Source organism: Oryzias latipes, chromosome 19 (assembly GCF_053564925.1).
Source record: "Oryzias latipes strain Hd-rR chromosome 19, Olatipes_Hd-rR_3.1".
NCBI lineage: Eukaryota > Metazoa > Chordata > Actinopteri > Beloniformes > Adrianichthyidae > Oryzias > Oryzias latipes.
Genome location: NC_136255.1, coordinates 13,686,165 through 13,708,767, shown reverse-complemented (window position 1 = coordinate 13,708,767; position 22,603 = coordinate 13,686,165). Strand labels below are relative to the sequence as shown.

Here is a 22,603-nt window from a genome sequence, read left to right as displayed (position 1 = left end):
TGTTTTGGAGACTTATTGTTTATTTAACAGATCTGTGTGGACAGAATGAGTCATTTTAAGCACATGAATTCTGTCTTACATCCTGAACTATTGTAGAGCAGAACAACCCTAGAAAGAACACATGGACATTTTGTGATTTTCGGAACTGAACTACATCACAACAGACATTTAAATATGGTCTGAAAGCAGTTAATGTGATGCTTCGACTGTCATGCTAATGCAAACACTAAAAGGTTAATGTGTTATTTTTAAAGGTACCAAGTGGTTTTTCTTTCTTCTTCTGGAATAACAGTCCAGTTTGGGGAGTGTGTTCCTGCAGCCAGCCAATTGAAATCATCCACCTGGTTCCAGTTATTTCTGTTTCGATCTAGACCCGAAACAGTGAAATCCTGCTCCATAGTTGGATAAGTCCAGGAGAACGGGGCGAAGCTCAGTCCGCTGCAATCCTCGATGATGGCTCGGCTGGTGACGTGCAGGTACACCTGCGTGTCTGTGGCGTTGTGCGTCCGCAGCTGCTGGCAGGCGAAGGCCAGGGTGCTGCTGCTGCAGTGATCCACGAACACTGAGGTGGAGACCGGCCCACACAGGATCTCACAGCTGCTGATGTGTTTCAGGTGCACGGTGCTGGGAGAACCAAACAGACGGACCTTACAGTTGGTCAGGTGAGACAGCAACACGTCTCGGCTCTGGAGCTCCTCTGCTGTCTTTATTAAGACCTCATTGCTCATGTTAGAGAAGCCGCAAAGGTCTGAGGGTGGTGCCCCATCCACCTTGGTGACTCCTGTGTCAGCTGGAGGTGCATGTTGAGCTGTGGCTGGACCTCTATCTGCTGCTTTGGTGCGAGCTCGAAAGGTGAACTTCTTCTTGGGTAGAGCCTCCTCCCTAATCTCAGCGATGGTGGTCTGGAGCTTCTGCAGAGCACCCTGCGCTTTCATTAGCTCATACTGCGTTAGGAACAACATGCTGTCATTCAGAAACTTCTGCAGCTGCAGCGTCTTGTTCGTCGCCTCCTCCAGTTTCTGGGTCACCACTGCTCTGTCGGCCCCAGCGCAGCCGGACAGCAGCTCATCGATTCCAGCCTTCTGACTGTAGAAAGTGCTGGAGAAATACTCGCTCTTTTCTTCGCTGACAGACTGACTCTCTTTGGCCTCTTTCCTCCGCTCGGTATCCTCGAATCTCGCCTGATGCCGTTTTTCCAGTCGCTCGTGTACTTTAGACGCGTTGAAATCGCCTTGTACACAATTTTCCTGGTTTACTTTATCCATATTGACATGCGTACTGCTTACCCGGAAGAGTTCTTTAGTAACTTCCGTTTGACATTTAGGGGCGAACATCGCCCCCTGGTGGTTCGGAGTTAGATTTTATTTAAATGTACTTTATTCTTTGAGTCTGAGCTTTTAAATATAGTAAATTATTCTCTTCAGACAGGTGTCTTCCCTGCTGCCTTTAAAACGGCAGTGGTGAGGCCTCTTCTGAAGAAGAGTAATTTAGATCCAAACAACTATAACAATTATCGTCCAGTATCCAACTTGCCATTTTTAAGTAAAATGGTTGAAAAAACTGTTTTAATCCAATTTAATGAGTTTTTAAATAGAAATAACATATTTGAAAAATATCAATCTGGTTTTAGGACAAACCACAGCACAGAGACGGCCCTTGTTAAAATAGTCAATGATATTAGATGTAACCTGGATTGTCAGAAACTCTCAGTTCTGGTACTACTGGATCTCAGTGCTGCTTTCGACACTGTAGATCACAGTATTTTACTCAACAGACTGAGAGGTTTGGGCATCTCTGGTACCGTACTAAAGTGGTTTTATTCCTATCTCACAGATCGAAGTTTTTACGTAAGTATGGATACTTGCTCCTCAAGGGTCTTCGACATCAACTGTGGGGTCCCCCAAGGTTCAATTTTAGGCCCACTACTTTTTAATCTATATATGTTGCCACTGGGGGACGTCATCAGGAGGCATGGCGTTTGTTTCCACAGCTATGCTGATGACACTCAACTCTACATCGCTGTGTCTCCTGATGACGAAGAGTCGGTCAACACACTCTTAAAATGCATTTTAGACATTGAGTCATGGATGGCAGAGAACTTCCTACAGCTAAACCAGGACAAAACAGAGGTTTTAGTGATCGGTTCTGAAGACAAGAGAGAGATAGTTTTATCTAAACTAAAGAATTACAAAACTTCTCAGTGTGTGAGAAACCTGGGTGTCATTTTTGACTCTGAGATGACTTTTATCCCACAAATTAAAAATATCACAAAAACAGGATTTTATCATCTAAAAAATATAGCCAGAGTCCGCCCGTTTCTCTCTCTTGCCAGTACAGAGGTGCTAATGCATGCTTTTATTACCAGCAGATTAGATTATTGTAATGCCCTGCTCTCTGGTCTTCCCAGAACAAGAATATCAAATCTTCAACTGCTGCAAAATTCAGCAGCACGCGTGTTGACGAGGACCAGGGGGCGGGAACACATTACACCAGTTTTAAGATCGCTGCATTGGCTCCCTGTGCAATTCAGAATTGATTTTAAAGTTCTTTTATTGGTTTACAAATGTTTTTATGGTCTCGGGCCTTCATATTTATCTGACATGATTTTAAAGTATGAGCCCTCGCGGACCCTGAGGTCCTCTGATACAGGCCTTTTGGTTATTCCAAAAGTAAGAACAAAAACATACGACGAGGCCTCATTCAGTTTTTACGGACCTCGCCTGTGGAACAGCCTCCCAGAGAGCCTAAGGGCCGCAGAGACTGTTCATGTTTTTAAAGGAAGGCTTAAGACCTACCTTTTTAATTTAGCTTTTAGTTGAATTTTAGGATTTTAATTTTTTTTTTTTAAATATTTTAATTATTTATTTATTTTTCTTTTAACTAGTTTTATATGTGTATGTAAATACATTTATTTATCCTATTAATTTTTAAGTCGCTCTTACTATTTCATATGCCTATTAAGGTTCATGTAATTATTTGTTTTTTGTCCATGTTTTATACATATTTTAATTTTATTCCTTTTACATTTTATTACACTCCAGTGTTTTCCTCTGAGGGAACCTCCACATCAGTGACTGACCCTTCTCAGTGAGCGGGGACGCTGCAGTGGGGTCTCCTGGGTCTGACTCTTTTGATCGGATCTGGGGGGTTCTGTGGTAGTGTTCTCCGTGAACTTGGGTTGGGGGGTCGCTGGTGTGGACATGTCCCCAAAATATCGTTTCCCCACTTCAGGACAAAGCCTGGTCTCTACATTCTATCATTTTATCACTTTTTTAATTTATTTATTCATTTATTTATTTATTTATTGATGTGTGTGTGTGTGTGGGTGTGTGTGTGTGTGTGTGTGTGTTTTTGCGGGGGGGGGGGGGGGGTTGTCGCACGGTTTGTCTTGTCATCTTGTTTTTAAATTTTATTGTATTTTATGCACAGCACTTTGAGTGACATATGTTGTTGAAAAAGTGCTATGTAAATAAAGGTTGATTTGATTTGATTTGATTTGATTCCCACAATAAAATTACAAAGACAAAATAATACAACACGCAAACCATTTTTGTGACAGTAAAAGGTGAACAGATAGATGAAAAATAATAGATTTGACTACATTTGTGGAATTAATTGTGCAATTACATTTTCCGACTCAAAGTTAATTGGAATAGTCCAACAAAAATTATGCATTTTTTCTTTGCAGTCCATTCCCTTTTTTCTTGAAAAAGAAAAAATGTTTTATTTAAAAAAATACCATTCTAAAGTTTTGTTTTTGCACTTTAAGTTTTTGGTAGAAAAAACCCAAGTGCTGGCACTTAAGAAGAAACTTTTAGAAAATATACTAGACTACAAAGCCAAAATTGTTACGTATTGTTTTCTGTTTTATTACTAAACTCGGAAATTTTATTTTAAATGATCCAATATTAACAATTGCCAATATAAGTATTTGTCAGTATTTGACAGAACATTAAAAAAAAAGGAGTGAAATGTAATCCCTCATGTTTTTACAATGTATCCATACCAAAAAAAAAAAACCATCCAACCGTATTGTAACTGTATCTAAAATGTATTACTACTGAAAAATTAGTGCTGGTTAAACCTGTTTGTAGTCCAAAACCTGTGAAATAGAATAAAATCTAAGTATCTTTGCTTAGACTCCTGCCCTACGTGACACTGTCCTGGAAGAGCAGAAGAAGATGGATGGATGGATGGATGGATGGATGGATGGATGGAAGGATGGATGGAAGGATGGATGGATGGATGGAAGGATGGATGGATGGATGGATGGAAGGATGGATGGATGGATGGATGGATGGATGGATGGATGGATGGATGGATGGATGGATGAATGAACTGGAAAAAAAAATAAGAAAACATACAGAATAAAAAGGAACATTTCTTTCTTTTTGGCCAGAATTTCTATACTACTGTCTATAATAAATGAGAATGCACATTATGGGATTTTAATAATTTTCAGTACATTTTTTAGATACATGTGAGCTGAAACTGATACGACTGTCCTGTTTTAAAGTCAAAACAACCTTTTTATCATCAAATTTATGCTGTTCACCATCATAGATGTCAATGCAGCTTTACCAATGCTGCAGCAAGTTTTTGTCTGTCGTCAAACCCTCAAAAACACTTCCAGGATCCAAACTAGATTAAGTGTGTTGCAGTCTCACAGATGCATTCATTTTGATTGTATGATCTAAGCTTGACTAAATCAGCAAAACATTTTTGCAGTAATAATTATACTGGCTGATTCCAGCAGAAATTACTTCTAACTCTTTGATGCCATTATCTCTGGATACCAATCATTGTGCATCCCTGGAACAAAAACGTTAGAAAAAAAAATAATGATTAATAAACACAACCTGTTGGAGCCAAGAGAGTGAACTACTTTTTCCTAATAATTCAACTAAAAATGATTACGTACTATGGTTCAGTTCAAACCTTGATGTTTGGGTTACCATCTTGTCTTGGTTCGATATATGATTTGTATATTGCAAAACAAAAGTATTCTTTTAATTTGCTCATAAGCAAATAACATAGAGAAAAAAAAGGTTTTAATTGGCTTAAACTAAGCATGGTGGAATTTAATAAAACAATAAATATTAAATCTTTCCAAAATTCAGCATACCACCTGTTAGACACTTTTAACGTAAATCTAGGCTCTGTCTGAATTCCTTTCATACTCACTACAAAGTGCACTATAGTGTATGCGCCCTTTTGTAGTGCTGTCCAAAGCTGTGACCATGTCGAAATTCTACAACTACTACAAAACTATGTAAAGCGGGACAGTGTAGTGCCTTTGACTTTAAAAGTACTTTGTACACCATGCTCATATATATATATATTTCATTTTTTTCATTCATTTTGTCCCCTTCGAGCTCACTGGGCTGCTGGAGCCTATCCCAGCCACTTGTGGGCGAAGGCAGGGGACACCCTGGACTGTTCGCCAGTCTGTCGCAGGGCCACAATCACACATTCACTCTCACACCTAGGGACAATTTAGAGTTTCCAATTAACCTATGAAGCATATTTTTGGACAGTGGGAGGAAGCTGGAGTCCCCGGAGAGGGCCCACCATGCACGGGGAGAACGTGCAAACTCCACATGCCCCCCCATTGATGTTCTGTTGTGGGTCCCCCAGCCGGGAATTGAACCGTGGGCCTTCTTGCTAACCACTGCGCCACCGTGCAGCCCTATATATATTTTTAAACAATATATATCTATATTTTTAAACACCAATTTCACGAAGTGAAAATCTAATTAATATGAGCGTTTTATGATGACTATTAATGAATACCCTGTGTTCAGATGGAAACATTGATGGTTTATAAAGAAAAAAACATTTAAATACATTTGTTTTTGCAAAAATTGTTAAACGCAATGAATTGTGGTCTATTTTCTCCAATCTAGTGAGCATCGATGCCTACTGGTCTTTCGCAGAGACTTCTGGGAAATTTTTAGGGCACTCAATTTTGGAATTGTAAATTCGGACCATATACTGTAACGGACGGATCGTAGTATGACGTCACCCATAGAAAATGCCTTACCTCCAGCCCTCGGGAAATGAGGCCAAATCCCTCACCATTGCTTCCTGTTACAGGTGCAGCCGCCATGTTGAAACCAATCCACAGTGATTGAATTCTGAAGGAAATTCTGAAGTGAAGGAATTCTGATCCAACCCCTGTAATTCCAATATCCAGGGCCCTGGATATTTCCTATAAGTCTCTGCGAAAAACCAGTGTGGATCAAAGCTCAATCGATTGGCAGACATAGGCCACAATGCATTGTGTTTGAAGAATATTTTGTAAAAATACTTTATTTTTTATACTTATTTATAACCATCCAAGTTTGTGTGTGTGTGTGTGTGTGTATGTATATATATATATATATATATATATATATATATAATTCATATAATAATATAATTCATGTGATCAAGTATGTTTTTAGTGTTTTCAATATATAACTCCAAACTAAGCAACACAAAAAAATGCTAACACTATTACAGCACTGTCTTACAGTCAAATTTTAATATCTGAGCAACGTCAAGGTGTTGTAAACCCAGTTCCGCCCTCTACTGTTAAGTTATAGATAGCTCTTAACGATAGTTTTTTTTTTGTTTTTAAATAATTGTGATTTTTTTTTTTAGATAATCAATATTAATATCAAACTGTGACTTTCCCAGTGTCCTGTCCATATGTGTGTATTTTCCATTCATATCTATGCGGTGGTTGAGCCACAGGGATTTGGTTGTGTGCACTACCCCCAACGACCCGTGCGGTGATGGCGAGGAAACCCCGTTGACAAGACACTGCTTTTTCATGACGGTGAGTTCCCCTTTGAGTGTATTATAATTTTGTGATAAAAATTTCAAGGAAAAAGCACACACAAGCTCCTTCCTCCCTTCCTTCAGGGAGGGAAGAGAGTTTGAGCGGGGAGAAAAATCTATCCGAGACAGAACAGGGACAGTGAGAAAAATATATGAGTGGGAGAGGGAGAAGGAGGAGGAGGAGAAGGAGGGGGGAGCAAATTAAAAGTTGCCAAATGGAGATATTGGGTTTCAAGAGGAGTGAGACAGGAGTAAAGGGTTTGCCTATTTGAGTCGTCTTTATGTTATGCTAATCGGGATAAATATTTATAGCTCGACGCGGTTCAGTCTTAGCTTTTTCGAAGGAATGGAGCCTGCGTTTTCGAAATAGGCGTCGTCGACACTGCGGCTAGCTAACCAAAGCAACAAGAATAGGCCGACGGTTTTACTGCAAAATGTGGCGTCCAGCCTGGAGAGCAGTCCAAGTGGGACGTGGACTGGCTCAACTTCACCGTCCAGATTTAAAGCTTTCGGTTCGGCATGTCGATACAAATGTGACGTTTTTCGTGTTGGCAGATGAGCCTCATCGAGGACAAATGAAAGCCTCCCCAACAGAGGAAGAAGGAGCACGTCAGCGGCGACGGGCGTTTTATGCAGCTTGAATGCGATTACCATTCTGGCGAATCCGTCTATTTTGGGACATTAAACTTGCGAGCTCCGAACACTAACAAGTTGTGAAATCCTGCAGTCGAAGCGTGTCTTTTCTCGTCGCAAAATGGAAGCTAAATGTGAATCTTTTAGACCGTGACTTGGAGCATTAAACTGGATAAACGTGTTTAAATGTGTCGAGTTAACCAGTGGTCTTGTTGAGGGGATAGTTGTAGGTTAGTCATAATTGTGTCTTATTATTGTCAGTCAAATTTGCACCTCCGCCTAGCTTCATTTTTATTATAGCACGCTTAAGTAGAATGTTAACTACAGTACTACATAAACTGTTTTTTTTTATATCGTTGTAAAGGCGTTTAAGAAATAAAAATACCCGTATTTTGTTTGCTAGTTTTTGGTAGAAAGGCCGACAATGGGTTGGTCCTTTTTAAACATTTAACCCGTTCGCAATAACTATTCGTCGTCTTTTTTCGTGTCAGTCACCAACTAAATGATTTTTAAGGAATATTTCAATAAATATCTTTTAACTTTAGACCCCCCCCTCTGTCGTCTAGACTCAAAGTAGTCGAAGGAAACAGCTTTTAGTGCAACACCCCACTCAGTCTTTGTTCTCCTCATTCAAAGATGGCGGCTGCCCGTGGTTCAGCTGCAGAAGCAGCCCATGGCGTGGTAACAGCCATTTTGTAGCACTGCAGTTGTTTCACACGCAAATCACACCAAGAACAATTTGTCTGGAGTTCTGTATGATTTTAAATATAAACGTGTAACCTTTTAGTGTCAGACAAATATCCCAACTTAACTAAGCTGCTTTTAAAATATTTAAACAGTTAGTGGTTCTGCATTTAAGAAATATATATATATATTTCCTGCCCTCTTTATGTGTAAGTATGGCTGCAAAGTTGGAGCATAAAGCTTTTCAATGTAGCAAAAAGCTAAATGAGTAAAAGTGACTTATTTAAACCCTAAAAGGCCATTTTCACTGTACATAAACACAACTTTGTGTGGGACAGACATGGCTACTGAGGGGGAAGTTTGTCTGCAGCAGTTGTAGGAGGGGTTGAATACCGCCCTGTCCTTCACTTGTGTACTGAATAACAAATGTTGCTTTCCACACCCCTTCCTTCACCCACTCACCTTTCCGTGTCTCACACAACACAGTGTCTCCCCCTGCAGCCCTGCCTGTCACATAGAGGCTGTTAAATGACTGAATCCATGCTTCCTTCTGGAAATCTGTGAGTTAGATCTCACACAGACACAAACATATTCATGCTAAAACCCTGCAGCTTAAACAGCCCAAACCTGTTGTCAAAAGTTGAATACTTCTCATACTTCCTGTCACACAAACCCAGCATATTCACCCATCCATATCTTCTACCGTCCCTGCGTACTGTTTCAGGTGTCATGGATGATGACGATGATCGCCGTCTTCTGGATATTTTAGGGTAAAATAAATTCTCACATACCTGTAATGAACTTTTATTTCCACGCCACACTTCTCTGAATTACTGCATTAAAGGTGTTGACAATAAACAATGCCTTCATGACCATGTTGGGTGATTTGTATATCACTGTAAGCTACTAAAATGTAAGAGCCTGTCTTTCAATTTGAAGTCAAATAATGTATAAGGCCATGCTAGTATTTTCCTAAGAGGCAAATTCAGACATTTCTAAAGCTATGTGAAATGTAAATATGGTTTATTCTTACTGATTGGCTCCTAAATGTCTCCTTTTTTTACAGAGATGTTGATGCACTTAATGATTATCTCCATGGTGACAACAGCAAGACTGTGAGTGGTGTCCAAATATTCTTTTTCATCAGATATACAACTGATGTGCACATACTTGAGGATTGACTGACTTTCTATTATTATTATTTTTAACAGATTGAAGAGGATGACGTGACAAATGCAGCTTATGGGTCAGACGGGTCGTTCTTTGGTAACGACACAGTGAGTATAGTCCGGTGCTGCTGTGACGTCACTCCAAAAGCTATCTTGAAGTTCTTTAGTCTCCCATAACAACTTTTTTTAATTTTATTTAAATGTTCCCAGTGGTGTTTTAATTATGATTATGACGTTTTTAACCAAAATCCCACAGCCTAAATGTCTTAAAAAGCCATATATCATGTTTATATTTAGCTACTGTTTCCAAAACATCTACATGGGTGTGGCTTTTGGTGCTGAGCTAACTAGCTCCGCCCTCAATCCCCCCTTTCTGATGATGACAGCTGTGTCTTGGATGAGTGAAGAGCTTGACACAAGGGGCCTAACGCAATTTGTGCGGCAGAGGCGGCCAGTTTCTATGTTAAGTCCATGGTACATATGCGATCTGAGGTCCTACAGTGCAATTTAAGTGACAGCCATGGCACAAAGGTGACCAATAAGTGAAGAGATCTTTAGTCACATGGTTTTGTTTACAAGCTTTAGTCCGTAACTAGAAAATCCCCTTGAGGGCAGTCTGAATACGGATCAAATGCAAGGTTCAGGACCTGATCTGGACCAAATTAAGCGGACTAGGTCCGGACCAATGGATTTTTCCAGTCTGAATGCTTTAAACAACTTGCATAAAAAGTATAGCTTATGTAGAACTAAAATGTATTGCGTAATTTCAATTTTTAAAACATAAAGTTAGATTCTGAAATAAAATATTTGTCAAGTCTTCATTGGTGTGTTGCACCTAACTAGATCTTTTAAGATCTCCAAGTACTTTCGACATAGCTGATATTTTTATTAGGATCCTTAAAGAACATATTTTAACATACTTACTTGTCTAGTTCTTATTAAATACATAGCTCCTTTTTTGCTAATCAATAAGTCTTCTGTGTGCCCATAACTGTAATTAAGTTGTGGTGTACCTCAAGGATCAAATCTCATGCCCCTTATATTTACATTTTTATTGCTTCATTTAAGTTTTATAAAAACCACTTCCTTCCAAATATACACAGATACACATTTAAAAGACTATAAAACCAAAACATAAGCTTTCATTGTATTATGTTTTAGCCTAAAGATGTCTTCTTTCTTTTTGTGGCATTCAGGCCGGCTCTAAGGATGGCTCCTCTTCAATGGATGACTTTGGCGAAGACTCTGGTGAGGCAGGCCTCCAGCTCTCCGGCAATCTTTCCTTCATTGAAAATGAACTGGAGACTGGGAACTCCCTTGATGGGGTTGATCTTGAGGGTGAAGACCAACCCTTCGACATTCTCCAGAAGTCTCTGTTGGAGGCAGACATCACAGAGCAGACGCTGGCCCAGGAGGCCTTGCTGGACTCTCAGCCCGCTCCCACCCTTGTGCAAGCTCCCATTTCCTTTCCCTCCCAGCTGGTCTCTGGGAATTATGGGGGCGGGGTGGGGGTCGTCACAACAGGTACTGCTGCGTTTCCAGCAGGACAGGTACTGCAAGGAATGTCCTCACTGCCCAACGGATCTGCTCAGCATATACAGGTGCTGGGCTCGTTTGGAACCGGTGGTGGCGTGATGACTCTGAATAGCATGGAACGGACTCCACAGATTGTGTTAAGGCCAGGAGTGCCAGGAGCTTCAACAGGGACTGTGACGGGGGGTCAGGTGTTTGCCCCTACCCAGGGGCAGGCAAATCAAGTTGGTTTACCTGTCAAAAATATTCCTCTTCAGAACATCATTATTCAGAGAGGGCCTGGAGGAACCCAGACTGTTGTCAGGCCAATTCAGCCTAAACCGACTCAAGCAAGTGCTCAGACGGTCTACAGCCTCGGCCTTCAGCCTGCACCCACCTCTGTGGCTAATGTAAACACTAATAGTGCTGCTGGGGTACAGTATGCCACCAATGGCCCCATTGTGGTGCAGCAGCAAATGGAACAGCAACAGGTTGCTGCTCAGACAAACCTAACACCTGGGCAGTTTCTGGTGCCCAGTTCACTGCCGCTCCCTCAGTCCAGCAGCATCCAAAATGGCCCCGTCGACCCCAACAATCAGAACACAGTGCAGATCGTGTCAGCTCACAACTTCAGCGCACCAGGAGCTCCACTCATTCTCAATAAGGCAGTCGTAAGTGCCAGTCCGATCGGAGGGACTGTTACTCAGACCTGGAGTGGAGTTTCTTGCGCCAGCACCACCCCAGTGCAGACGTCGTGCACACCTGGACGGCTGACTTTGATTGGTCCGGCCACAGCAGGGATCGCTGGCCATGGCCAAACAGCAAGTTGTGCCGTCCAGCGCCTTCTAGTGACTCAAACTCCGAACTCCTCTTCTTTGTCCCCTTTACCTGGCAACACAACACAGGAACAAGACTACAGACAGGTAAGCCGTGTCTCAATGTTCTCTTTTGTTGCCAATAAACTCCTGCCCGACCAACGAGACTTTATTTTTCAGAACTTTTCATCAACTTTATCAAAGCAGACACAACTCAGCAATATCCATGGTACACAAAACTCTGAGGTACATTTTTTATGTACTCTTTCCTATTTTGAGTAACAAAATATTTAAAAAAAGTCCGTGATAGATGATAGTTATGGTTTTCATTCACAGATATATGCACAAAAGAGGACTGTTCCTCCATCCACAAGGGGAGAAATGTGAGTTTTCTTGGTTTTATTTGATTCTTTTTGGGTGGCCTAAAAACTTTAATTCTGGTTCAGTTTTAGACCAAGTTTGTCTTTCTTTTCTTACTGTTTAAAGACTCTTACAACAGTTGAGGAAAGATCACATTGGAGTTCAGAACCCCGAACGGCGCAAGTTCACCTCGATTGATGACGCCCTGCTCAGACTCCTCTCCTACCATGTTCTCCAGGGGGCCCCGCCCAGCCAGGATGAGTTCACTCAAGGTACAGATTCAAAGCAGTTGACCCGACAGGGAGGCAGATTCCAAATGGGATTTGACAGGGTAACGTTTAACTGAAATATTGTTTTGCCTCTGAATCCAGTGGATGAGGAGTTTGAGGCTGTTGCATCTCAGGTACTGAAGAGGACCCAGGCCATGGTTAACAAATACAGACGACTACTAATAGTAGAAGCAGAGGTATGGGATTGAAGTCCTTGGGTTTTTTATGGTACTCCAAAGATTGTAAACGTTTTGGGATAAATTTTTTTGGTTTGGTTTATTGGTTTAGTTTGCCATTTGCCATATAAACAAATAACCAATAGAATAATTTGCTGTTCAGAGTAGTTAGTTCTCCATTAAAACAATCGCCAATCCTCTTTTGATCTTTTGTAAAAGCGTTCCTATTGGTCCCTTAATGATATTTGTTCTGTTTTTAGGAAGTAAAAAAAACACCCTGCGGGTGGGACTGTTGGCATGGGGCGACCCCGCTCGCCTTCCCCTCCCCGCTGAGAGCTTGGACAGGGAGCAAACCGATAAAAATGTTCAACCTTTAACCAAATATTTGAAAACGAACATGAAGCTAAAGAGTAACCCTTCATCACATGCTACCAAAATGCTTTAAAGTTAAGCAGAAAAAGTCTTCACTCTAAAAAACAAACAGTGGATTTAAGATGTTTTTAACATTTTCTTGTAACCTTTTTCTGATGATGGAGGACAAATTTAATTTAATTTCTGAGCAGATGAAAAATACCTTTGAAAAGAAAATACAAATGGGCGGGTCACACTGCAGACAAATAGATCCATGTACGTCTTTGTTTTCCTCGACTGAGCTGGAATCTGGCTCATAACTGTACATCTGGATAGCTCCAATACTGCTCATTTTTGATTGCACCGATGATGTCAGGTTGGGGGTGTGAGGGGGTGTAAGCTAGCAGGAGAGAGTGTAAACCCAGAGCTCTCGGTAACAGAGAGGGATAGGGGGGGCTGAGTTGCTCAAAGCCAACAGTCGTGCCTAAAACTCAAATTTTAAATAACTACCATGTCCTAGAAAACAACACAGATGTTTTGATTTTTGCAAAATCATCCTAAATATATGTGCATACGTGGGTTTTCTCCGGAGACTCCGGCTTCCTCCCACCGTCCAAAAATATGCTTCATAGGTTAGTTAAGTAATCGAAATTGTCCCTAGGTGTGAATGTGAGAGTGCGTGGGTGATTGTGGACACTCCATCCTGCGACAGACTGGTGAACAGTCCAGGGTGTCCCCTGCCTTCGCCCACAAGTGGCTGGGATAGGCTCCAGCAGCCCCGTAAGGGACAAAACGGAAGAAGATGAATGAATAATCTTAAATAAAAGACTAATTTTAAAGTCTTCTAAAATAGAGAAAAAGAGAGACTTCAAGTCTGATTAGACATTGATTTTTCTTTGGGAACTATAAAACTCCCCCATGTTTAAGGGCGGTTCTTGTTCCTGCAGAATTCCAGTCCATCGTCAGAAATAGTGATGATTGACAGGACCTTCAACCAAGAGGAACGCGGCAACCTGTCACAGGACAAGCGCATGGTGCTCGTGGATCCAGGTATAACACGGAACCAAATGCAGCCCAATTAAATCTATCTTTGTTTTGTTGATTTTTTGTTTTGTTTTTTGTGCTGTTATCTTTCATGGCTCCCAGATTCCTTCCTTGAAGAGTTCTGTTGTGGGACGAAATCCAAACTTTTCAAGGACCCCTCACCCTCTACGCCAGCAACCAGCTGTAACTGGGATCAATCAGAACGAGGCTCGGTGGAGCCGTCATACAGGACAGACTCTCAGTCGGGGTTTGGAGACCCGGGAGGGGGTGGAGATGGAGGATCAGGCTCGAGCCCAAGACTCCACTCCCCGTCAGAAAGCAGGAGGATGTTGGATCTGAAGAGATCCCAACAGGACGTTGGGTCCAGCGGCAGCGCCAGCAACTGCCTGATCACTGCAAACAGTCACCACCACGGTAAAGTATCGCACTTGACTCCAGCAGGAGGACAGACTCACTACCAGCTGCCGCAGAAGCTGTCCCCCCACCCCGCCCAGCCGCAGTACTCGCCGCCGCTGGCCTCGCCGCCGCTGGCCTCGCCGCCGCTGGCCTCGCCGCCTCACCCCGAAACGGACTCTGCTTTGGAGGCAGCAGTCAACAGCATCCTGGAATGTTAAGACCTTCATATCTGACGTTTGATTGGAGCTTGTTTGTGTTTTTCGGTCAAACTCCTGTGTGAAGGCAGGGTTTGCCCCCACCCCATCCCCCTTCAGCCCCGCTTGCCATGGTTTCGATATGCAGCCATGTAGCACCTGCGTTCTGAAGGATTTGGAGGCATTTTTGCCCAAGTGGGCAAATCCTCACGGTGAAGACGGGCACTTACCTATAAAGATCCGGGAATGTGTGCAATGCAGTGCATTTATAAATGTTTCTTTTTTAGATTTTATTTTAAAGCAGTAGGTTCTGCAAAAGTCCTGTATGCAAGTGTTCCCCCCTTCACGCACCACCTCAGTGTGTCCGTCTGTCTTTGCCCCGCCACAGGGAGGATGACGCGGAGGAGGGGGGGCTCTGTGCCTAATAATACATGGAAGTGTTTACATGCTGAAAGTTCTACACACTCTTTTCCCTCCTGCATCACGGGTGCGTTCAGTAGACCTGTGACATTTTTTCCAAGTTCATGCAGATAAATTGCACTAAGGAGAGCGCCGTTTTAGCGCCGTTTCATGAGAAACAGGCCTTTGGTGGGAGGGGCATCACAGAATGTGAACGGAGCAGAACCAAAATCTTTTAGAACCAACCTGTCAGACATTCTCCTCTGCTTTTTGTTTTGTTTTTTTGTTGCAGCAGTTTTTTTTTTTATATCTCGATGGCGTGAAAAACCTGCGGTACAGACAAATCTGTGGCGTTTCTCTTCTTACTTCCTTTGCAAGTGTCTGCACGGTTAAATCCTCAGATTGAGGAAGATTAATGAAATGAATCTTTTTTTCTTCATTTTTAGAAGTGACATTAAAGGGAAAAAAAGTCATTTGGTTTGTGGTGATGCGTTACATTTGTTCATTCGCTCACAGAGGGTCACCGATTGTACATATGTCTGTCTGCCTTCTGCATACTTTTATGCATTATTCCTGTGCTTATCTATGCTTTATAAATCTATAATTGGGTTCTGTCAGTTTGTTCCTTATACTGGTATTTTTTATTTTATTTTGGAGTCCAAACATTTCTCACTTTTTTTCCACAGCAGCAAAAACCAAAATCCTCAAAAGAAAGTGCAGTTTAGTCCAGATTAACCTCAGAAATGAGAAATATGACTTGTTCCATGGATCTGTATTCTCTGTGTTTCAAGTGGTTTCTAAAGGAAAAAAACGCAGATCTGAACATATCTATCATAAATCTGCACTATGATAAAATGAAGAAATTGTGTTTTTTTTTTTACTCCTCACTGGACCAAAGGTTCACTTTAATCTATGAAACCAGCCTGAGGTGGATTCTGCAGACTTTCACATTTCTGTTTGCTGATTGGCTACATTTGTAGACTGACCGCCTTTGAAAGTGGCGATCTGTTCTTTTCTAGTTTCTTTTATTCTGAAAGTGCCAGTGGCCGTCACAGCCCGCCTGTATCTCGCCTCAAACGCGGTTTGACCAGCGGCCAGTAACCGCAGAGGAAGCCAGGCTCTCTGCTTTAAAAGTCAAACACTTGAGGGTCCGCCGATGTTCCATCGCCCGCTACAAGATGTTGTGCCTCAGTAGCACTTAGGTCGTGCGCTTGTATGACGCCGCGTGATTTGGATGCATATCTCGGCCTCCAGGTTCTGGTAGGAACACGCCGTGCTTTCTCTATACTGTCTGTTCTGCAGATATTTCTTTTCTGCACCCATTTTCACTGTTGTTTATATGGTTTGTGAAGTTTATTGTTTTGCATAAAAAATGAAAAGTTACACACAAAATATTTATAATTTTTGTATTGACTAAAAAGAAAAAAAGGTTGTTTAAGGAAAACTTAGGAAAATGGAAATTATTTTTATTGTGTTGGCTGAATGGCAATGCCAAGAAAATAGTTTGAAAAATGTCGTGTCATTTGCTGACGTGTTCACTACAAAGGCGAGAACAGTCGACAATAAAAGTCATTTTAAGTATTTTAAGTGTGTTCTTATTTTGCTTTCTTTCACTAAGCAAATCCATTTGCACAATCAGCAAGTCCTCCAAATTTGGCACTGAGGAATGGAATAAAAACCGGTTTATCACAGATACTGATGACATCAGACTTTCTGTTTTCCTTCTGAAGGAAGCAGCTAAAGTTTTATTTGATCAGTTTGATCTTCTGGCTCACATAAATACTCAAGATGCCAGAAACAAAGGAGAGCTGAGAAAATGAGCAGAATGGGAGCTGGACTTCCTCATAAGTTCCTGTAATACAACACAACAGTGGCCTCTAGTGGACTACAATAATCCATTTTTGCAACATTTAAAAAACGGCTTTTATGACCATTATGTACCAGGTTCTCACCATCACTGCTACCTTAATTTTCCATGACAATTTACCAAATTCACGGAGAGATTTCTATGTGTAACCCTTGTGCTATCTTAGATGACCCCACCCTTACATTGATGTGTTCTCCCTACCATGACAAAGGTGGATAAAGGTGGAAAGATTTCATGTAATTCATGGACACCAGTGAAGATCACAAATCATGGAAGAAAAACGGTTCAGAGCACTGTCTAGCGGGTCTAGATGACCCCACTCCCAACGTTAAAGTGCCTAGGATAGCACAAGGGTTAAACTCTACAAATGGTGCTAAATTAAAACTTCTTGAGTTAATGTCCATACCACTATACCACCGCCTCCTACCCGAGCTTTTGCTTTCATCGCCATTATTATTGCTGAATTATTTTACAGAAAATTCTTTCTCAATCATTGTCCAAATACGATTTAATGCACTGTTTCTGTTTTTACCTTCACACACAAACAGCTGACCTGCTGCAGTCGCCCACCTCCTTCACACTATGTTTCGCTGTTTAGTGGCAATTTCCTACTTTTTTTTTTAACCAAAAGGTGTTTTTATTCATTAACAAATACAGCATCTCAACTCCCTTTTTTTTGCCATTTTCCTTCAAACAACCCACACAACAGCGGCTCAATTCTTTTTTTTGTTTCTTAGAAACTGCAGAAAATATTTATTTTACTATTTAAAACTGCTACCCAATGCACTGTTTTATAAAAATGAGGCCAAAATATTTTTAAACTTGTCTTTATTTAATAAGCCAGGTAAAAGTTAATTCACTTCAAATAAAAGTATGTTTATCCAACTGTGTACACGTTACATAAATAATACTCTTTCCAGATATAAATAAATGCCATAGAAAAATCCATAAACATGTCACAGCAAATCAGTTGAATGGATATGAATAAAGATGGTGGACCCTCCTCTTCCTCGTCCTTCAGTGGTATTTCTTCCATCGACTGAGTTCTGGAAAAATAAAACCCACTTTAGCAAAGGAGACTGCTATCCGCTGCTCCATAAGGACGTCTAGAAAGTTCTGGTGGCACTGACTGATGTGAGGGTAGCTCCAGATGTAGCTGAGGACACAGTATCCAGCCAGTAACATGCCCACGCCAGCTACTCCCCCCTTCTTCACGTCAATGTATCTGCTGTAGTACCACCGCCAGCCTTGAAGGAGGGCAGAGAGGCACATTCAGCACTACAGAACGTTTTTAATATAGCAAAAACCACAAACCTGTGTTCAAAATTCTGACTCTCAGGCATCAATACACAAGGGTTTATGTAAAAAATAACACGCCCCTCACTCTCCCCCACTGCCCCTTCCGCCCTAGTCAGAGCTGCGATTCTTAATAAACACTTTTTTTCAAAATGGCAGCTATTCTGTTGGTTTTATCTCTATAGCAACCATTTTATTTTTTGGTCACCTGAGGCTGATGAACAGGTCTATAAAATTTTTAGAAGAATCAGCTAAAGTACTTTTTTTTTTTTTATTTCCTTGGCAACAGAGGTTTATTGTTAACCACGCCCACATTCCTAATATGTTCATATCACATGTTATATTGTTTTGTTCAGCTTGAGCCAAAGAATCACATTTCAGTAAAAAATGTGCGAGCAACAGGGGGATCGCCACATTTTCGAGCGCGCCACGCTAACGCTACTCAAAATCTTCAAACATTTTTTTTCCCCAAGCAGCTCCCTGATGACGCCCGTCCAGTATAAGGAACATTATGATTATTATGAGACCATAGACCGAAATCCCTAACAAGAGTTTCACATTTGCAGCTGTAGCAAGATGGCAGCCTCTTCCTGAGGTCAAAGGTCAACGAAACTTTGTTTGTGGTTGTAGTTCATACCTTGTGGAATGTTCGTAAAATTGAGATTGTTTGAAAGAAAGTTTTCTCATATTGTGTGAAAATATGATAATCACCAAATTTCCAACTTTGCCAGAAAATTTTAAAACTTCCTTTGCACATCCCATACATGTATTTTTTTTTTTTTTTTTAGCGGATTTTAAAATATATTTTTGAGCACCACAAGAGATTTTGGCCCCATTCTTTTTTATGGTTTCACCCGGAGTGATGTCATCATATTTGGGGGGGGGGGGGGGACTATTTTTTATCCATTTTAACCAGTTGGATGCAAATCTTGGTGAGTTTTTGAGTTTGTGGCGGTGGAAAATGCAGAAGGAAGAATTTGTGAACATTATGGTTTTTGGAGTCCCTAATTCATTAACTGATCCAAGGTGGACATTAAAATGTATTTGTACGAACTCTGACCTTTTTGGACCATTTCTATGACGTCTCTTGGCTGACTGGGGGTCCTGCTGGCCAGCCACTCGGGCAGTTCTCGGAGTCTCACCTGACCCAGCCTCCTCTGAGTCGCAGCTCCTGCAGTTCATAAGCGACAGATGCTGAACAACAACTTCCTGAAAGTCACACAAACACGCTTGTTTATATATATTTGTGTCCGGAATCACCGACTGACCTCTGGTTTGCTTCTCAGCTGCAACTGCAACTTGATTCCAGACTTTCAGCTGTAACTCCTCCACCCTCCCACACAAAGACCGTGCTGCAGGGGGGTAAAGAAGAGGGCTGGAAGGCGGGGGGAGACGTTGGGAAGTTGGGAGCGGGTCTGGTGGGTGACGGCCCTTCAGAGCCTCGTTCAGCCTGGCTGTCAGCAGAGAGGGTGGAGCTAGCTGGAAGCTTTGTGAATGCTGAGGAGCATCTTTCAGACGGACTACTGCCGTTTTTTGGGACTCTGTCAGAATTGAGTCAGAGTTGAGCAGCTGGACTTTTGCTGCAGCCAAGTTCTCAGCATCTTCTTCCTGATTCGTTAAAGGAAGCCGTGCCGGACTGAGATCAGAGTCAAGTCCTATGTGGCTCTTTAGGTTACCAGTTACATCAGTGGTTCTCCAAATACTCGCCCTGCCGGGCTCATGCCGGGAATTAGCCCTGGCTAACGTGGCTTTGGCGTCCTGCAGGGTAACTGTCACCTGGTGAGCATTTCTTGGGTTTAGGAGCGTCTCCTCCATCTCCCCATCACTCTCCACCCAGAACTGGTCTCTTGCTTTGTGTTCCCTGCGGTTTTCCTTTGTGTGTGAGCTGAGAACGTCAGGATCGTGCGCCACGGACTTCTTCTTTTTCGAGACACTTTTAGGTTTAGGTTCTGTAGACGTGAGTGGAGCACTCACACCTTTCACACTTTTGGTCTTCGTCCCTTTTGCGGTGCCCAAACTTGACTTCTTGGTGGAAGATTTGGCTTCTTCTCCTGATCCTTTTGTAAAATGCTCAACCTTTGCAGCTACTATTTGTTCTCTCAGACTCTTCTTTTGGGGTTTTGAGGGTCTGGAGGATTGTGAGGATAAAGAAAACACATCAGCTGAGACCGACTCTGATGAAGACGAGGAAACCCCTTTAATCTTCTCTGATTGGAGATGTGCGCCCGCTGATGGCGTCTGCGTTGGCGTCCTAAACGTTGCAGTTGATTTGGACGGAGCTGAGGCCAGCTGAGAGTCTGACGTGTGATTTTCTGGAACATCCTGATTGGCTGGAGGGGTTTTGAAACCTTTCGATGCCTTGCAATGAGGAAGGTGACTCTTTAGCCTTTTGTATGTTTTACCACAGAATGGACAGACTTCTGTGACAAGAGAAAAAAGATCAAGAAAAACAACACCAAGGCAAAGAAACTGAAGTTTAAGTGTATTTAAAAAAAAAGAGAGAGTTCTTCAAATGATTCTTAAAAACGGTTAAAATATTTACAGTGGAGGAAATAAGTATTTGATCCCTTATTATCAAGGTCTGACGTTTTGAGCAGCTTTTTACACCTATCGGGAGGAATTTTGGTCTACTCTTCTATGTAAATGACTTCTAAATCATTCAGATTTCGTTCTCTCCATGGGTTTTCTATAGGATTGAGCTCCAGAGACTGGCTGGGTCCCTCCATGACCTTGAAATTCTTCTTCTTCAGTCATTCATTGGTTGTTATCCTGTTGGAAGATCCATCCATGACCAATTTTTACCCCTTGGTACTCAAGGAGATAAGGGGGGTTCTCATTTTGATGGTACATGGCTCTGTCTATCCTTCCATTCACACAGAAAAGTAGCCCTGTGCAGCAAACCCCCACAGCATAATGTTTCCACCTCCATGCTTGACAGTGGGGACGGTGTTCTTGGGGTTATAGGCAGCATGTCTCCAAACACAACAGGTTGATTTGATGCCAAAGAGCTGAGTTTTGGTGTGACCCCAGCACCTCCTTCCTGTCACTCTCTAATATACGGTAGGTGTTCATTGGCAAACTTCAGACGGGTCTGCACATGTGCCTGCTTAGGCAGGGGTACCATTGCGGCGTGAAGTATTACCAATGGTTTTCTTTGGCTCCAGGGCTAACTCCTGCCCTGTTGTTTTTCCCCCTCATTGTTCTCGTGATCGTGGAAACCTCCACCAGGTGAGATCTTGCTTGGAGCCCCAGACCTACAGGTGGATTGATGGTCATGTTTGTATTTTGACACAGTTGTCACCTTAACTTCCAGCTTCTTGCTGATGGTTATGTCGTCCATTCCAGTCTTCTGCAGGTCTACATTCTTCTTTTTAAAATCCTTTAAAAGCTCTTTAGTCTTGCCCATGCAAAATAGGTGTCTTTTCTACAGGTGATTAATTCAAACTGGTGTCTTCAAGTCAAGTGAGGGGTTGATTAGGAGAGTCTAACTGGTTTGTGTGAACCAGATTCAAATAAACCTAACATTAGGATGATAGACGTCAATTTCCTTTTGATTGGGCAGACCTTCAAACTCAGCAAGGGATCAAATAACTTATTTCCGCCTGTGCAGATTTTCAAATCTTTTAAAGTCAGAAAACACATCATCCAAATCAGAATCGAAAAGTTAGGAAACTCTTGAACAAGTTTCAAAATATAATATATGTATAACTGATGATTTTATTGCTTTTGTGTATTATTCCTATTTCAAATCAAATAAAAAAATTCTTCATCAAAGTGTTTTCTGTGTGTTTACTGCCACTGTGGCAGTGGGTTCATTCAAAATAAGATTTTTCCCAACAAAAAGCATAAAAATGATTTATGTTTTTAAATGATCTAAAAGAAAATGCTACGTCTTAACTTTTATTTTCCTTTTCACTGACATTTATTGGTGACAACACTGAAAATAAACAATAAAAAAAATAAGAAAAGTAAATAAAAAAAAGTTAATGTATTTAAATAAAATGCTAGAATTTCCATTATTGCTGTCATAACTATTCTTTATTTAAGAGAGTTAAACTACTAAAATAGATATACTATCAAAGGTATAATAAATTACAATTTATCTTTCAATTTTAAATGTAATTAAAATAATAAGCTTTATTGGCTGCAGTATGAGTAACGTGACAGATAATAAACTAAGTCATTAGAAGTTTACCTACCAGAGTTCATAGCTTAGCACGTTCAGTCAGTCGCCTTGGAAACGGCATTGTCTTAACTCTAAGCAGAAGAAAATAAACACCAACTTCCAATTACTTAGGGGGCCAATAATGTCCACATTATTTGCATTTTAATTGTTGCTTTTATTTTGGGTTCAAGTTTCTTCGTTCGGGGTTAAAACACTCATAACAGCAAACATGAGGGGAGAAGGACCCATTTTAGGTAGTGGGTGTTGAGCCTGACTATAAATACCGAAGAAATTAAAATAAGTTAATTGAAAAGGATGTATATGTCAGAGAAATATTAAATGTTTTGATGCTGTCAAGACAATATATTTATTTGCTTTTGATTTTCAGAAATTAGTTCAAATGATCCCCCCCGACAGCAAAGGTGTTTGGGAGGCGGTTTGAGCATGC

The 22,603-nt window shown here is 41.4% G+C and overlaps 3 protein-coding genes across 4 annotated transcripts; 1 reads left to right on the top strand and 2 right to left on the bottom strand.

Annotated features, from left to right (window-relative positions):
• tbcc (tubulin folding cofactor C) lies at positions 1–1,349 on the bottom strand. The gene has a single exon (XM_004084275.5). The coding sequence runs from the start codon at positions 1,332–1,334 to the stop codon at positions 249–251; it is 1,086 nt and encodes a 361-aa protein (XP_004084323.3). The 5' UTR covers positions 1,335–1,349; the 3' UTR covers positions 1–248.
• A 6,684-nt stretch (positions 1,350–8,033) lies between these two features.
• bicral (BICRA like chromatin remodeling complex associated protein) lies at positions 8,034–16,408 on the top strand. The gene is made up of 11 exons (XM_023949450.2): positions 8,034–8,139; positions 8,867–8,912; positions 9,209–9,257; positions 9,354–9,419; positions 10,508–11,746; positions 11,819–11,884; positions 11,975–12,021; positions 12,125–12,270; positions 12,370–12,464; positions 13,742–13,844; positions 13,941–16,408. Exons 2-11 carry the CDS (start codon positions 8,872–8,874, stop codon positions 14,450–14,452), a joined length of 2,364 nt encoding a protein of 787 aa, XP_023805218.1. The 5' UTR covers positions 8,034–8,139; positions 8,867–8,871; the 3' UTR covers positions 14,453–16,408.
• Positions 16,409–17,505: 1,097 nt separating this feature from the next.
• On the bottom strand, positions 17,506–22,412 carry si:dkey-21c1.4 (uncharacterized). 2 transcript variants are annotated; one of them, XM_004084260.5, is made up of 5 exons: positions 22,190–22,412; positions 19,259–20,410; positions 19,051–19,161; positions 17,825–17,941; positions 17,506–17,740 (listed from the first exon to the last, which is right to left on the bottom strand). In XM_004084260.5, exons 1-5 carry the CDS (start codon positions 22,197–22,199, stop codon positions 17,712–17,714), a joined length of 1,419 nt encoding a protein of 472 aa, XP_004084308.1. In that variant the 5' UTR covers positions 22,200–22,412; the 3' UTR covers positions 17,506–17,711. The 2 variants fall into 2 exon arrangements, with proteins under 2 accessions (XP_004084308.1, XP_078793759.1); XM_078937633.1 differs by having other exon boundaries at positions 19,259–20,407; positions 22,190–22,411.
• Between the last annotated feature and the right edge of the window lie 191 nt (positions 22,413–22,603).

Excerpts from the sequence above, each read along its gene's own strand:
- tbcc (XM_004084275.5), bottom strand. The coding sequence starts at position 1,334 with ATGTTCGCCCCTAAATGTCAAACGGAAGTTACTAAAGAACTCTTCCGG.
- bicral (XM_023949450.2), top strand. The coding sequence starts at position 8,872 with ATGGATGATGACGATGATCGCCGTCTTCTGGATATTTTAGG. Across the intron at positions 8,913-9,208 it reads CGTCTTCTGGATATTTTAGG|AGATGTTGATGCACTTAATG; the intron begins GTAAAATAAATT and ends CTTTTTTTACAG. Across the intron at positions 9,420-10,507 it reads CGTTCTTTGGTAACGACACA|GCCGGCTCTAAGGATGGCTC; the intron begins GTGAGTATAGTC and ends TGTGGCATTCAG.
- si:dkey-21c1.4 (XM_004084260.5), bottom strand. Across the intron at positions 19,162-19,258 it reads AGCTGAGAAGCAAACCAGAG|GAGCTGCGACTCAGAGGAGG; the intron begins GTCAGTCGGTGA and ends TATGAACTGCAG. Across the intron at positions 17,741-17,824 it reads CTGGAGCTACCCTCACATCA|AACTCAGTCGATGGAAGAAA; the intron begins GTCAGTGCCACC and ends TTATTTTTCCAG.